General features: G+C 36.3%; 1 protein-coding gene across 1 annotated transcript in view; it reads right to left on the bottom strand.

The window, feature by feature from the left end:
• LOC131031528 (protein transport protein SEC23 E) overlaps window positions 1-16,943 on the bottom strand; it is a 64,527-nt gene extending 47,584 nt beyond the window's left edge. The window contains exons 1-2 of the mRNA XM_057962664.2: window positions 15,939-16,943; window positions 12,234-12,407 (exon numbers count right to left, since the gene is read on the bottom strand). Of these exons, the coding sequence (XP_057818647.1) occupies window positions 12,234-12,407; window positions 15,939-16,673 (909 nt within the window). The 5' untranslated portion in view covers window positions 16,674-16,943. The remainder of the gene's footprint in view (window positions 1-12,233; window positions 12,408-15,938) is intronic.
• Between the last annotated feature and the right edge of the window lie 441 nt (window positions 16,944-17,384).

Here is a 17,384-nt window from a genome sequence, read left to right as displayed (position 1 = left end):
ACAAAAAGCATCTGCTATGCCAGGTTTAGTACTGGTTTAAGCTCATGCAATAACCATAAACCTTTCTCCAAAATCTGCCTTTATATTTGCTCTACATATCCATCCTATCATCTATCACTTACTTACAAAATGATCTACAAGATCTCATACTTATATATGAGTCTTATTTCAATATGCCATGTCGTCTTACAAAAAGATATTACAATTAAATACAATATACAATAATCAAAATCCTGTCGGCTAGGGTGCCGGTAAACATTCTTGTAGATGCCAATGAACTATCTGTCGGTGTAGAGTCTGTTGGTGTCGGTGCCTGCCGGTGCCATAAGATTGCAAGGTTGCCATCAATGACAATAACTTCAATCACCTACAATTCTCATTGGAGTGTGCAATGCCAACATGGAATAGAATAATTTCTTTCTAAAATATTATATTTAGGTTTTTAAGCATGTTTTCAAAGCATTGAATTCAATTTTCATAAATGTAATACTAACTTAAACTATTGTGTATAAACTGTGTTCCACCAAGTTTCGGGATGCGGGGACACATTTCAGTGACAAGATTTTTTGAGGCCATTTTTTTGGACAGCAAGGGACAGCTATATAAAAATATATAAACATTATAGAAACATTCATCATATTGCCATATACATAATAGAATCTTGAAAACACAACAATCTTCATGTTATTGTTTACAGTGTCATACCTAAGGACACGTCCCCAAGCTGTCCCCAATACAGGGACACGGGCAGAAAACCCCGTGTATCATAGTTTATAAACGAAAAATGCTGAGATACCGGTTCTTGGGGAAAAAGGTTGGGTCCGGGTCTTAGATCTTGCCCGGTCCTGGTCCAAGCCTGGTTCTCCTTGGGTTCCACCCGGGTCTTGCCGAGGTGGCTAGGTTCTCTGTGGGTCTGGACCCACAAAGAACCCGGCCATCTGGGCAGGACCAGGGAGAACCCAGGCAATTCTCTGTGGGTCTGGACCCACAAAGAACCCGGCCACCTGGGCAGGACCAGGGAGAACCCAAGCAAATCCAGGAGAACCAAGGCCCATGGGTTCCCAAAAACGGGGCCCACGAGTCATAAAAGTCAAAAAACAATTAAAAAACAACTAAGTATCATTTATCTGTTATCATTTATGTATCATTGTATGGGAAAGTTACATTCTATCTTTCATATTTGTATGTTTGAACATATATAATTTTGATGTTTGAACATATATATAATATATGAAATATATATAATATATGACATATATATATATATATATATATCAAAGTTGAACTACTCGCCACTCGGCAAAACTCGTCAAAGCCTAGAAAAAAAAACTCAAAAAAAACTCGGCGAAAAAACTCAGCAACTTAAAAACACGCTTAAATTTAATTAAAAATGCATTTTTTTTGCAAAATTTAATGAGAAGATGCAACCAATGAGTCAATAAATGTGAACACAAAAGAAACAAGCTGATTCTAGATATATTTAAATGCAAAGTATCTACAAAATCGCATCCTCATGAGGAATGTTGATGGCTCGAAGCCTGGAAGCAAAATAGTAAATAGTTTTTGTAAAACCAAAAGTAAATACATCATTACAATTACAACTTCCTCTTCCCAGCTCTAGCAAAAACTAGGGGAGAGGTAGAACTAGAGGGTCTAGTCCTAGAAGTCTGCACTGGGCGTGACTCGCATGAGGCACGTGACTATGCCTCCTCGCTCGGTATGGTTGGCTCATCCTCCATCCTGGCTGAAGCTATGTCTCCACTTGCTTGTGGCACTGGCAATGACTCCTCATCATCATCCTCTTCATCCTCAATGTCATCCAGCATGAAACCAAATCTACCCCCCTCCTCCTCCATAGCCTGCCTCTCGAAATCAATGATGTCATCCTCGGAAAACAATGGAGTTTGCTCCTGTGATGTCCAATCACTATAAGGATTTATATCATCCAAGTCAATTGGACCACCTTCTACTTCTTCTACCTTCCTTACATGCAATCGAAGATTATATTGCACGAAAAAAAGGTCATTGAGGCGTTTCTGCGCTAACTTGCTCCTCTTCTTCGTGTGGATTGCTTCAAACAAGCTCCATTTGCGCTCACAATTGGATGAACTACAAGGCTGACATAAGACTCTAAGGGCAATTTTTTTTAAAACTCGCCGAGTAAACATATAGAAAAAAATAAACGTTAAAGAAGTGTTTAGTTAATATGGTTATTAATATTTAATAATAAACTATTTTTAATGAAAAAACTAAAATGGTATACCAAAAAACTGATGTAGATAAGACCATCTCTGCATTAGGATTCACTACATAGTAAAAGTAATCAAAACAATAGACACATAGAAAGAACATGTTACTATAAACTATATTTGATGAATTATAATATCATTATAAAATCAGTAACACCAAATACACAGTAACAACAAATTATATTAAACACATCTCTGTAGCGGACGAGTTTTTTTTTAAAACTCACTAGGTTGTTGGCAAAAACTCACCGAAAACTCAGCGAGTTTTTGCCAACAACTCGGCGAGTTTTTCCCGCGAGTTTAAAGTGGCAAAAACTCGACAGGGTTAAAAACCCAGCGAGTTGTAAAGTCCGACTATGATGTGTGTGTGTGTGTGTGTGTGTGTACGGACGTACCCATACCCGTACCCAAGAAAGAAAAAAATTGCCAAATCCACAAATCTGTATCCGTATCCATACCTGAATCGGTAACTTAGCGAAAATGCTGATTTATCCGGTGAAAGTTTAGAGAATAAAAAATAGTAAATTTTACTTGAATTATTTAATAGTATTGCTATTCAATTACATTTGAAATACATTTTATGTTTGTTTTACTTTTGCATCACTATTTTTTAATTTTAATCATTTTTTGTTTTTAAACATGTTTAAAAGATTTTTATGAATGTAAGGCTAGCATACAATGGCTTCAACATTAGAAAGTGGAAGCCAACCCATCGTTGAAGGTCACAAGGATGCTACTTGGAAACATGGCACACGAGAACCAAACCCAAGGACTATTGTTTGCAACTACAGTGGGTAGAGAGATTTGAAGCATCTATTACCTTAAATACCACCTCACACATACTCTCTACCATGATGTCAAAGTATGTGCAATGCCATTAATGAGGTAGAATAAGAAATGAACACAAACCTAGGATTGTTGGATCAAAATAAATTAGAGAGGATGAGGACAAACCTAGCCATAGCAACAACCATTAATCTCAACTTGTCATGGAAAACAAAGGTGGATATGACAAAGATTCTAGGGTCCAATCATGATCATACATTAGCAACAAATCCATGCCATCTAGCACAAAAAAAGTCACTCACATGGCATTTTTGTACCTTAAACCACAACTAGAGCACAATCTTTGCTTCAAGGTATAGCGTGAAACAAAGAGATGCCTGAGGAAGAAGATAAGACTTGTGCTAGATTTTGATATTATAACCATCTTCTTTTCAACGTGGTGAAGAGTCCATTCTAAAAGTATTTGGTCACAATGTTGACAATTGCAAGGAAAGGGTACAAGGCGCTCTCTACACATGACTGAAGTGAGTGATTGCTCTAGAATGTTGTCAAAAATATAAATCAATTTTGAAAGAACAGAAGAGGCAATGGCACAAATTTGGCTGCAGCATACTTTCAAATCGGTGGGCAAATTTAAGGAACCACAAATTTTCTAGTGGATTTGAATGGTGAGATGGTGTTTTTGAAGTCCATAAATGCCTCGGATAAGATGGTTGAGGTGAGCACTGAACATGTGGTGCAAGTTGTAATTGATGATGTACTAATATATGTGTCAACCAGAAAAAATACTTCAAGAGAGGCATCCATCACTTTCTTAGACCACTTGTGTCACCCATTAACTTGACCTTCTTGTAAAGAACATATGCAAATTGATTAGGTGAAACCAATTGTGGAAGAAGCCAAAAATGTCACAATATATTTATAATCACCCTTGAGTTCTTAACTTGAAAAGAACTCACAGCAAAGGGAAAGGGCTTGTGTGAATGAGTGTAACAAAGTTTGAAACTAAGTTCCTCACGTTGCAACAAAATTATAATGTTTTGACATAATGTCGAAAATTGCACACCCTTGCAATTTTCATGTTATGTTTCAGGATCACTTAAGTGTTTGTATGTCTTACTATGTTTTTAGATTCATTTGACCTTTCCTTGGCCTTTTCATACCCTAGGGTCAACTTGTGTTTAATGTTTTCATGTGTTTTTCTCCTCTCTATGTAAACCAATGATATTTTTGTATTTATCTCTATTTGTGTTGGCATGTGAAATCTTCAATGACCTATTGTACTTGGCCACAAGCATAATGCACAAACGTTTGTGCAACACAATAGCATCCACTAACTTTACAATTGTACGACTATTGTTTTCTTCCAAATTTGCCATCTTTCTCTTAATGACCAAGCTTTGAAACTAACTTGGGTCGAATCCTAAAAGCCAATTCTAGCTTTGATAGAATAGGGTCGGCCCTATTTAGGAGCACATTGAGTGCGGCATGAGGTTTAAGGAGTGTCGTGAGGTATAGGGCCTAGCCCTACACGTTGAAGAAGGGGCCAGCCCTTTGGGCGGATTCCAATGTTGCCTAAGGCAATTGGAATCCGCCTATTCCTTCCTAATTACAATCAACAAAAAAAACCCCTTTGGGTTAGAAGCACAATTCAAGATGCAGAAAAGTTTGCACAATTCAAGATGCAGAAAAGTTTGCAGCTCCTAGTGGCACTTTCAGATAAAGTAAGAGACCTCAAAAGCTCCCTAACTATGTTGTAATGATGTGCAACATCATTGAGGCTGAACCATCCAGCATAAAAGAAGCTATGAACCAGCAAGCATGGAAGTTAGCTATGGACAAAGAGTATCAATCCATCATCAAGAATGATATGTCTGGGATGTTGTGCCTAGACCTAAAGGTAAGTTTGTTGTTTCTTCCAAATGGTTGTTTAAAATTAAACATGTTGTTGATGGTAGTATAGAGAAATATAAAGCTAGATTTGTAACTCGTGGTTTTTCTCAAAGGAAGGCATAGATTATGAAGAAACATTTGCTTTTGTTGCTATATATACTTCTATTAGAACTATTATAGCTATTGTTGCAGCCAAAGGTTGGAAATTACATCAAATGGATGTAAAGACTGCCTTCCTTAATGGTGTTATTGAGGAAGTAGTCTATATTGATCAACCTGAAGGTTATGAGATTCATAATAGAGACTCATGTGTGCAAATTGAAGAAAGCTCTCTACAGTCTCAAGCAAGCCCCTAGAGCTTGGTATGAAAGAATTGATAAGTACTTAGTCAGTTTAGGATTTTATTAGAATGATGTCGACCCTAACATTTACTTTATAAAGTATTTAATGGTGAAATGCTAATTTTGGTTCTACATGTTGATGATTTATATCTAACTGGTGAAGACAGTCTCAACATTAGGTGTAAGAAAGAATTAGCTACTGAATTTGAAATGAAGGATCTAGGTCTAATGCATTACTTTCTAGGGTAAGAAGTGTGGCAAAGACCTAATGAAATTATTCTATGTCCATGTAAATATACTATTGATATATTGAAAAGATTTGGTATGATGGATTGTAAACCTATGTCTACTCCTATGGAAACTAACTTGAAGAAGTTGAGTATTTCTGCAACTAACTCTGATTTTGCAGATCCCTCAAAGTACGAGCAGTTGATTGGATCCTTGATGTATCTAGTCAACACTAGAACAGATATTTGCTATGCAATGAGTGCACTTAGCCAATTCATGAACCAGCCAAAGCATGTTCACTTGGTGGCAGCCAAGCACATCCTGAGATACTTGCGTGGAACAATTGGCTATGGGCTTAAGTATCCAATCAACACAGCAATCAATTTGGAAGGCTACTCTGATTCTGATTGGGCTGGAAGTGTTACTGACAGAAAAAGCACTTTAGGAATCTGTTTCGGTTTGGGTTCCACTATGATCTCTTGGGCCAGTAGGAAACAGTCCTCAGTTGGATTAAGTACTATAGAAGCTGAATACATTGCTTCAAGTGTGGCAACTTGAGAAGAAGTTTGGCTTCGCAAGCTTTTTGCTGGGTTGTTTGGACAACCTTGGGAATCCACTATTATTTATTGTGATAATCAGAGTTGTATTAAAATGTCTAATAATCCAGTGTTTCATGACAGGTCAAAACATGTGGAAACTCATTATCACTATATTCGTGATATGGCACAAAGAGGTGCCATTCAGCTGAAATATTTCAGCACTGATGAACAGGTTTCTGATGTTCTCATGAAGCCTATAGCTCGGGTGAAGTTTGAGTACTTCAGAGAGAAGCTTGGAATGGCAATGCAAGGTGTAGTCACCCTCTGCGGGCAATGCAAGGTGACAGCATGTCCTTCTCTGGGAGAAGGCTGAGGTGTAAGACCTCTTCCACCCTCTGCGGGCAATGCAAGATGGACATCATGAAATGAGTTCATGATATTTATGTGTTTGCATTGCAGGTATACTCTATAGAGCTTATAGATTCATCCTTGCAGGCAATGCAAGAAGAAAGTCATGAATGGATCATGACATATGGCAGATATCGTCCCTAGCTAAGAGGGAGTGTTGAAAATGTTAGCTAGTTCGGATACCTGATTATCGAATTTTAATGTTGTCAAATGACAATTAAATTCATGTGTGTTATCTCAATTAATTTGTTATTGGGCTGGACCCAAATGTAACATGGGAAGCAATTAATTATGTTATTGGGCTGGGCCCAAATGTAACGTGGAAAGGCAATTCAATGACTATTGGGCTGGACCCAAATATCTAACGTGGGAAATGTATAATGACAATACAACATTTATTTATTATCATGCAAGCCGACTTGAGGATGATTAGCGCCAAAAGGGTGATATATAAACCACTTCAAGATGAAGTCATTCACACAATCATTTTATCAAATGCTATCTGCTCTCCTAGCAGCAATTCCTTCTCATGCGAACTTGTATAAGGCGATTGTGCAAAACTCTTCAAGGTTGAATGTGGTGAAGTTGTCAAGGTTCTTCATAAGGTCTCTTGAGCGAATCTGACCTGGACATCTGCTGCTCCTCCTTATCATCTGCTGTTAATAAAGGGCTGCATTCATCACTGATATCTTGAACAGCAATGTAAGATAAGTCATTGCCTTGTAAACTGTCTATATTTGAGATAATACATATCACATTTAAAGGCTGGGTTTTTTCACCTCCAAGAGGGAGGTTTTCCCAGGGTATTGGTGTCTTGTGTCTTGTGTTTATTACTGTTACTGTTTATTCACAGTCTGATTATAATCTAATTGGTTAAATTAACATCTGATTGCTTAAAATCAACAGTGAGATCAGTTGTAATCCTTAAGACACTTAGGTAAACAAAACAACTTTCTCCCATTTTACAGCTCACACCTTTAAGGTAGATGTTTGTGAGTCAAGCATACCTAGATTCACCGTATTCAAAGAATGCTAATAGAAAAAAGATCATACACACATTTTTTTATGACATCCTTGTGAAGAGAGCTACAAAAATCATCAAAGTAATTTCAAAGTTCTAATTTGAATTCTATAATTTTCATTTTTTAATGCATTTATTTTAATTATAATTTTAGATTGTTTGCACGTGTCAAAACCTTTGGTGAGGGTTTTGTGCTTGGTGGATGGAGGACAAACCTCAATGGAATACATTTATGAGGACATTAGAAAAGGCCATGGAGACTATCCAAAACTACAACAGGGAAAATGGGAACAAATTTGATCTCAATTGGAAGATCATTGATCAAAGGTGGAACAATCAACTCCACCAGCCCATTCATGCAATAAGGTACTACCTCAGCCCAAAGATTTTCTTCTCAAGTGACTTCAAAAAAATAAATGGGGAGGTTATGAAAGACCTTTTAACATGCATTGAGAGGCTGAAAGTAAGGTTAAGGTGACGAACTTGATTATTCAGAAGCTTCAAAATTACAAGTAGGCTAGGACGAGACCTTTTCCGGCACTAGCTATGATCCACACAAACACCACGTAATAAAAAATTGGAATCTTTAAATTTTACAATTACTGAACTTACAAAATTTTGAATATCTTAATTGCAAGTTTGTGGTGGTAAGATTAGGGTGGAAATACCTCAAATATTAAAAAATAGCCCTTTGAATATTGTCTCAACCTTGTAATGCTTCTAAATGTGAGTGCAAATATAATTTGTATGAGATCATTCACACAAAAAAGCACAATAGATTGTCTCAATGATCCATTTTTTGTGCAATACAACATTCATCTCCACACATGAGCCTATAGACTTGGATAAGACTTATCCATACGAAGAGTAGCATGCAAAGAATGAGGACACCTTGTTTACAAAAGGTAGGATTGTTGATTTCAAGAAGCAAGTTATAGAGGGTGTAGCTATAACAAAAATATTAAACATGAGGCAGAAGAGGAGTCATTGCCATCTAGTTCCATTATGGAGCTGCAACCTTCTAATATGAGAGTGGTGATGTAGGACAACAAAGAGTAGGCCTTCACCCCAATTTTTCAGTAAAATGGAGAAGAGGAAATTGTAGATTGTTGTAACTTGCATGCATAGCAATTTATGATCATGATTTTCAATGACAATTATCATATATTCATGATACATATCATATTTGTTGGTTGGCAATTATATTTGCATCATGCTATAATATTGTAATCTTTTTGTGTTCAAACATAATAGAAAACATTTACAAAACATTTTATAGACTGATTTGGCACATTCTGTAATTGCATTTAATTAAAATTTATGGTTTTTTAAGGAATTTAGGTATTTTCAAGTTGATGAATTTTCGCCAAGTCGTCGAGTGTAATGTCCCCTATTAGGACTTAATTTTCCCTAGAATTCCTAATGAGATACAGATTAACACCTTGAATTAGAGTCGCAATATTTGATAAATATGTAACTGCTGCTTAATATATCTCTTCTGAGCCTGCAACTCTTATTATATCAGATGCTTATCCTTCTCCTTGCTGCTGTTTTCTTGATTATTCTTATTCTATTCTCGTTATTGATATTTCTTTACTTCTTCTCTATACGTCGGTATGAGTGTGTGTCTATTCTTGATACCTTTTGTCTGATTTGCTTGATTATAAGTCTGCTACCACAGCTTCCAGGTTCAAGTCTGCTGTTGCAGATCTCTATCCATACTATTAAATCATATAATATTTAATCTTCTTTAATTCATGCTATTTTCATCGTATTCACATTATCTTAGTTGCAGCCCATGAATGATCACTGCTCTGCTTAATGTCCTTGCTGCTCTTCTAAATCTGTTCTGAATAAGAGTGATCTTCTCTTCTGCCCCCCCTTCTCACTCCCCTTCCTCTTTCTTTCATACCCACTCATATGTCTCTTCATAACTGAGGTGTCTAGTCCAAAGAGGTCAGCCTCTTCCATAAACAACTTATATTTATTTTAATTCTCCATAGATGGTGATAGCATTTTAGGAGTCGGCCTTCAAGCAACTTCAATTTATTCTTAATTTTGAATTCACCAAGGCACCACATAAGGACGAGTCGGCCCTTGCATTTTAATTACCCATACAAATCTGTGATTAGTTTGCTGTGACTAAGGTTTTATCATTGCTGCGATTAGGGTTTTACCACAGCTGCAATTAGGGTTTGATACTGCTGCAACTAGGGTTTGTTACTGATGTGACTAGGGTTTATAACTGCTATGAGGGTTTACGACAGGGGCATGACATCAAGTCCAAGTCAAATTTGGCTCTGCCAAAACTTTGGCCGAGATTAAGTTTTTGAGCTGCGCTATAAAGCATCTAATTTTTTGGTGCAATCTAGTATCTTCAAAATCAAAAAAGCTAACCAATAGGAGCACAAGGCAATTAAGGGTGCTCAATCAGGAAAGTGTTAAAAGGTGAGCACTAGGCCAAAATTCCTTTAGGATAATTAAGAAAGAATCAAAAGAAGAACAAATTAATAGTTATAAAGATGACATAAAAAAGTTCCTATAGAAATGTGTGACTTAAACTATTCAAAATTAACTCAAGGATTGAGATAAGAGATTAGGTGGAATACTGGTTTGAAAAGTTGAGTTTTACCATCTAGAATAGTAAGGTGTTGGAAAAGGAAAGGAACTGTACCACGATAACATTGTTCGCAAAGGATATGGTTAGGCAAGGGAAGCATAGACAGTAAAGGAGAGAGCAGCTAAGATTTTGGAATATCAAAATCCATCAATCAGAAGCAAGGGGAGAAAAAAGAATGACATAATGCAGAAAAACAAAGGTGTGTCATATAGCATATAGAGAGGAAACTTTACAAAGGGAATGTTTGTAAAGATGGGGGGCAGGCAAGAATTGTCAAGGAAGCATGTTATGGGAGTCTGGGACTTCTTCCCCAGACTCAAAAGAAAGTTATTTTTTATGATATAGCCCTTCAGAATCAAAAGGGAGATAGAAAATAAAATTTATTATGAACCTCGAGTTAAAAAGGGTGGATAACAATGAATATTTTAATAGATTCCTTTTTTAAAAGAGGAATAAATATATTAATTAATAATTATCAAAGGATGCAGTAATGCTCCTGAAAAGCAATTTTTTGGCCATTTACATGTGAGATGTTGGTGTTGTCATCGGGCAAGGGTCTCCATTCATTGTGCTCCTCATATGCAAGATTTGCAAAAGTTGTGTGGCAAGACCTGCTCAACTCATTGTGATCTACATTTAATATATAATATAAAATATATTTGGTTAGCGACAAATAAATAATTTATAATTTTATAAATAATAGATAGATAATAAATTAATTAATATATATATAGATTGAGAAAATTATTTATTTATAGTTGATATTGAATATCTAATAAATAAAAACAAATCATGTAGAAATATGTATGTGTGTGTGTGTCTGTATCTGTGTTTGTGTGTATATATATCAAAGTCAAAAAACTCGCAAAGCACTCACAAAACTCATGAGTACTTATGAGTCAAAGACTCAAAAACCTTGGCAAGTTGGTCACTAATGATTCTTTGCAAAACTCACAAGAAAGTTTTATTAAAACCTGTAAAAAACTCACTAAAAACTCACATTTTTTATGAAAACTCTCCTAAATGAACATATAAATTTGTTTTTTCACCTAATATTAACAACCTTTTATGATTTTGCCAATTTGGGCATGTCATCAGCAACAATTGGCAGCAATTTTGGGCATGCAAACATAGGTGGATTGAAGGGCCACCCAAAGGAAAAAACCAAATAAAAATCAATTTTCTGAAACATTTTTATAAACAAGAAAGTGCCAAATACTTAATTTTACCTTTAAGCAATAAAATTGGGGAAAATGGTTGTGCCATGAAGGTTTGTGTGGTTTCAAAGGCCTCAATTTGGGCTTGGTGATGAGGGTTACCTCTAGAACCTTGAGCATTGCCCCTCGAACGCATTGGGGGTGTTGCCCACAAACCCCCACAAGGGGCACTACCTTGTTGGAGGCATTGCCCCCAAACCCCCATGAGGGACACTACCTCTCAGCCCCATTGGGATCTACACTACCAAACCCCCACTAGTTATTGCAACCTCTTGTCCCATAAGAAACTTGATTCCAATGAGAGGGTGAGGAAGCGAGGTATAACTCTTGAGTGTGCTGACTTATATGTTATTATTGCCCAACTTGCCAAAAATCTTTTCAGATGAGGCAACTTCTACATATGACAAATCTAGTGGAAGCAGCATTGTAAGTCATTTATAGTGTGAACTTGTTTTTGGTCTATGATGTGTATTAAACTCTAATTTTGGTTTATACATGATTGAAATCAGTAATATGTTCTACAAGTTCAATAATATATGGTTTTGAAGAATATTTTTATTAGATTTATGCAATTTCAAATGTTAGATAAATTTGCCAAGTCATTGCTGAGGTTTTCCCTGAAGTTTTCGCCAAATCTGAGTTTTTAAACTATGGTATATCGAAATATATGTACATGTGCATATGTGTGTATGTGTGTGTGTCTGTATGTAAATTTATATGTAAATGTATGTATGTGTGTGTGTATAGATTGTATGGCAGAACCCAGCTATACCAAACCAGCAGGGAAAAATCTGGTTCCCAAACCCAAACCGGCAAGAAAGGAAATTGCTGATCATTTAATTGGCTAAATAATATAAGAGAGCTTAATATGGTACCAGACTAGAAAAAATAATCCAGTAAAGATTTAAAAAAGATGGCATAATTATCTTACCGTGCCTGGCCCTTCTGTGCATGGACCACCAACAAGAGCTATAATTCGAGCTCCAGTTCCTGGCACGCATGCACCTAGTAACCCTGCTGCAACACTTAGTGCCATACCGGTGCAACGCATTGCCCTATTATTTGCCTCTACAGGCCATTGATCTCTTTGTAATTCATCAAGAAGCTGCAACAATAAAAAAACATTTAATCAAATAAAGCCTTCATTTTATTTGGACTAAATAAGTCTTAATATAGCATATAATCTCCATTGTACACTTACATCTTATTCTTTCAGAAAACAGCTGGCAAAGTCATATTCTTTAAATAAATATAAAAGTAGAACTCAAACTCACTGATCATTTGACAGCAACTCTTACATCAATTTGTTTCAATAAAAGAGAGAACTCTGCAAGGTTTTTAAAGAAAGCTCTTTATAGACAAAAATCAAATTCCATTCTTGTTCTTTCATGCAGGAACGTCAGCTGCTTTCTTTCTAAATTTATTGAAAACCAGATTTTCCAAAAGTTCCATATAGGCCAAAAACATTCAAATTAATTAAGATAAAATTTTCTATTTATAGATATCTGCCCTCAATCAAATTTAACAGCAGCCCTTTGTGCACATACTAGGACTGGTCTAAGAAGGTAATAAATAAGCAGATCTATAAGAGAAATTACTTCAACTCTCTGAATCATGCTCACACTACTCAAACTCAAGAAGGATTTGCCAAGGAAAAGAATAAGATTAGACTTGCACTGGCAAAAACTTGATAATGACCACTAAATTAGAGAGTCAAACTACCCAACTCGGGTTAATGAAACTGTAAAATTTCATAAAATTCATTTTGATTACAATTTCATAAGTGGTATGGAACAAGGCCAATAGCTTACTGGGTGATTTTGAAACCAGCTAAGAGTATTGCGACCAAGACCATTGCAACAAAAGAAAATCAAGATAATCATCTTACAACATAGAAATCCTGCACAATCTGATCCATTGCATCTCCAAGATAAAACAAAAGGTTTAAAATTAACGCCCAACATCCACATCACAGTCATGGTTTTCAATTCTCACAAAAAGCCATATCATTAAACATTAAAATTAGTTTCAGTATTATTTATAATTATTGTTTCAGATTACTTTGAGAGAAAATATCCCTTTTTTCTTGGTGACGAGCACCATGGAAAAATGAAGAAATGCATGGTGATGGGAGCATTTTTGTCGAAATAGACTCTTAAATTTTTAGAAGCACCCCCATCTTCCCCAAAAAAATTCTATTCTTGATCACTAACCATCCATGAAACCTTTTACCCAATATGAACTTCCAATGTTCTTTTTTATGTCAATTTCTTAGTTAGTCTAAAACTTGGCGAAAAAGTTTTCCCACCAGTACAGAGTCCAGAGTCCAATTAATTCTGTTGAATAACTGAAAACTCTTTGCAAGAACAAATTTGAAGAATGACTTGCCAAGTAGGGCACAAAAACATGCCATAAAGAACAGAAAGAATGAATCCCCAAGCTGGGCTACAAAATACATCATACCAATCAGAAAGAATGAATCGCCAAGCTGGGCTTAAAAATACACCATAAGGGGGTAGTGTAAATTCTTTCATACAATTTTTGAGTAAATCTGCACAAATTTTGTACCCCATCTAAGAGAACTGCATCATTACTTTGATGTCAGTCGCATAACTAGTCTGAAACTTGGCCAAGAATTGAACCCACCAATTCAGAGTGACAAGTACTTAGCCTGCTAGTAAAAGTAGACGCCTTGCTGACTCCATTGTGAAAGCAAACTCAGAACAAATTGACCAAGTGTGATCAAATATATTTGGAGTAAATCTGCAACAAATTTTAGACTGGTTTCATAATTAGTCTGAAAAATGAGAAAGAGTTGAACCCACCAAAGTAAAATTCAAGATTACTCTTGTCATCAATTAGAGTAATGAGATTGAAGCTATGTTACCCTGAGTTTCCCGGACGGGGACGGCAGGGGACGGTGGGACGCGTTTCCAGGGTGGCAAATTTTTTTGCCAAATTTGGGGACGTCAGGGGACGGCAAAGGGGACGGCTATATAAAATATAGGAAAAATTTAAAATATATAGGAAAATTTCAAAATTCTAAATGTTCATATGAAAAAATGGATAAAGCATGCATATATACATTATATTCATATGAAAACATGGATAGAGCATGTGTATGATACTATGAAAAGTTGAAAACATTTTAGAATGTAAATTCTGAACATACAACATTGTTAATACTCAATAGACAATATGCAATTATGCATTCATAAATCAGAATTTCAATTCATTCACATTGTCAATAATCATATCATAATATTTATTAATTTTAAATTTTTAAATGTTTAACAATTTGTCAATTTAATATTTATATTTATAATAAGAATTAATTAAAATTTTAAACATTTGATATAAAATTATGAATTAAATTAAAATTTAATTAATGTTATCTTTTAATTTTTTTTATTTTTAATAACAATTTGAATTAATAAGGGGCCTATATTAGAAAAAAAAATTTAAAAAAATTGAAAATACAACTTTTTCTATTTTTTTAATATTTTTTAATGGCCTTAGATATGGGGGACGTCTGCTGTCCCCAGGACGGATTGGGGACGTCCCAGCCGTCCCCAGCCGTCCCCGGGACGTATGGACGCCCCCAGAGCTAGGGCAGGCATCCCCCGTTTCGAGGACGTCCCCTCAAAATGCAGGACACTTTGAGGACGGGGGGAAACGTCCCCTGGCCGTCCCCAAGTCCCCGAAATGTCCCCAGGACGGGAACAGGGGTTTTCAGGTCTGGGACGCATCCCCGGGTAACGTAGGATTGAAGGCATCATTTGAAAAGCAGATTAAGAAGGAATAAGAGCTAGGCTGAAAAAGACACCATAAAGGAAAGTCTAACTTTACAAAGAGATTCTTGAATAAAACATGCACCAATTTTGGCCTGAAATTAAGAGAATTTCATTATAATCAGTCTAAGTTACTCGGCATCTGTAGAACCCAATTCAGAAAACTTGGCAAGTCGGTAATACTAGTCTCGTCGAGGACTCCAATACAAAAGCAACATTAAAAGCAAATTATCCAAACTAACTGAAAAACGCACAATTCGTGACATTGTGTAACCTGATTCCTATACGTTTTGAGTAAATCTGCACCACTTTTGCACCCCAATTGCGAGAATCTCATATTTGTTTTGATGTCAATTTCACAATTAGTCGCAATGTTGTGAAAAAGTGAAAGCAGCCAGTTCATAGTCACGAGTACTGAGAAACGAGGTATGGATAGTGTGATTTCATAACAAATGCAAAAACGAAAGAAGATATTGACGAGCTGCACTCAAAATTACACCAGACATAAGACTGCAGCTTTGTTCCTAAATGTTTAAAATAAATCTACACTAGATTCCGTACCCCAATTGACATAATTTCATAATAAGTTTGGCTATAGATTCCATATTTCGTTTTGATGTCAATTTCATTATTACCGTCAAGCTCGTCCAGCAGTCGAACAAATTGACTGCCTGGATTAAAAATTATGCCAAATAACAGTGTAGTCGCATAAACATTTTCGTCGGAAATAGATCCGTAGTGTCCGATAAAAGAATTTTCTTCTTTTTTCTTAACATCTACAAACTCTGGACAATCTTGTGCAGCAGAAAAACAAAACAAAAGCACCAAATGCCGGGAATACTCACAGAATTGAGCGTGTATTCGCAATCAGATGCAGCAAGCAAAAACCGATTAATCCCAGCAGAGGTCGTACCATTGGCAACCCCTCCCTGCATTATCCCGATCGGAGCTCCCTTAGGAAATCCAGGACGGGCCCCGCCGAGGCCAAGCTGGTCCAATATCTGCTCCTTGGAAACCTCCTTCGATCCTCTAAAAACATATGTCTTAAACAGATCGGAAAATCCGAGCTCGTGAACGTGCACCTGCGTTCCAAATGTTATCAGACCTACAAGCGCAAGCTCCGGCAGCAAGCTGATCGCCTGACTGAGCGCCGACTTCACATACCCTAATTCCTCTTCAATAACACACGTATCCAGAACGAATAGGAACACGGGTGGCAGGCTCTTCTCGCCGGAAACCGCATACTCGATTGTGGTATATTGAGGAAACAATTCTGCCGGCACGTTGCTCTCGTTGATCATGGAGTAATGTTGAGGGAAATGGTTGCGCTGGAAGCAGAAGGGGCAAATCCAGATCTTGGCGGTGTAGTCGACGCGGCTGTAAGGGTTTAAAATGCAGAGGCAGGATTTGCAGCGCAGAGGAGAGTAGGGCAAAACGGGCAATTCAGGCGCTGGGCGAATCGGAGTGTAGACTGTGGCCAGCGGCACCACACATTTACTCGCCTCCACCTTCGAGCTCGGCCACACATTCCACGTCATACGCACTCCGTCCGCGCCCTCCATATCTGCGAATTCCGCCATTGTTACGATTGATTTTTAATACAGAATTGCTGAATTTCGTTCGATCTTGGAGGTCCGAGGATCGAGTTTGCTAGAAAATCGTGTAGACGTTTTTGTCGTGGATCCGCTGAGCCTAGAACGATCCACGACTCGTGTTAATTTTTTCTTTTACTGTTTGGATTGAGAATGCGTGGGATTTATGTTGCAGCAGCGGTGAAGTTATTTTCTGTTTCTGTTTCGGGGTTTTCTATATTGAGAAGCCTCTGATTTTTTTGGCTGTAGGTAACCTATAGAGTGGATTTTTTAAGGCGGCTTTATAACGTTGGGGCTTAGGAATTTGATGGTCACCCCTATGAAAATTTTATTATTGTTTGGTCATTTCAATGTCTTCGTATAATTGTAAGGAAAATTAAAAAAATTATATTTAAATATTTTTATAAATTTTATCAATCATATATTAAATGAAAAATATATATTTTTAATAAAGAATTTAAATACTCTAGTTATTATTTTAAAACATATTATTTGTATAATTTAAATTAATTAATTATTTTTAATAAAAATTATAATTTTTAAAAATGTCATTAAAAATAAAATATATGATAATCTGATATGAAAGATGGAACCGTTATATTTTATTGATTTGAAATTGAGATACAAAACATAAAATAAAAATTGGTAATCAATTAATAATTATTAATATTACATATTGATATAACACTAATGACGCGA

This window comes from Cryptomeria japonica, chromosome 10 (assembly GCF_030272615.1).
Source record: "Cryptomeria japonica chromosome 10, Sugi_1.0, whole genome shotgun sequence".
Lineage (NCBI taxonomy): Eukaryota > Viridiplantae > Streptophyta > Pinopsida > Cupressales > Cupressaceae > Cryptomeria > Cryptomeria japonica.
The sequence above is the reverse complement of the archived record's forward strand: the minus strand, read 5'-3'. Positions and strand labels throughout refer to the sequence as shown.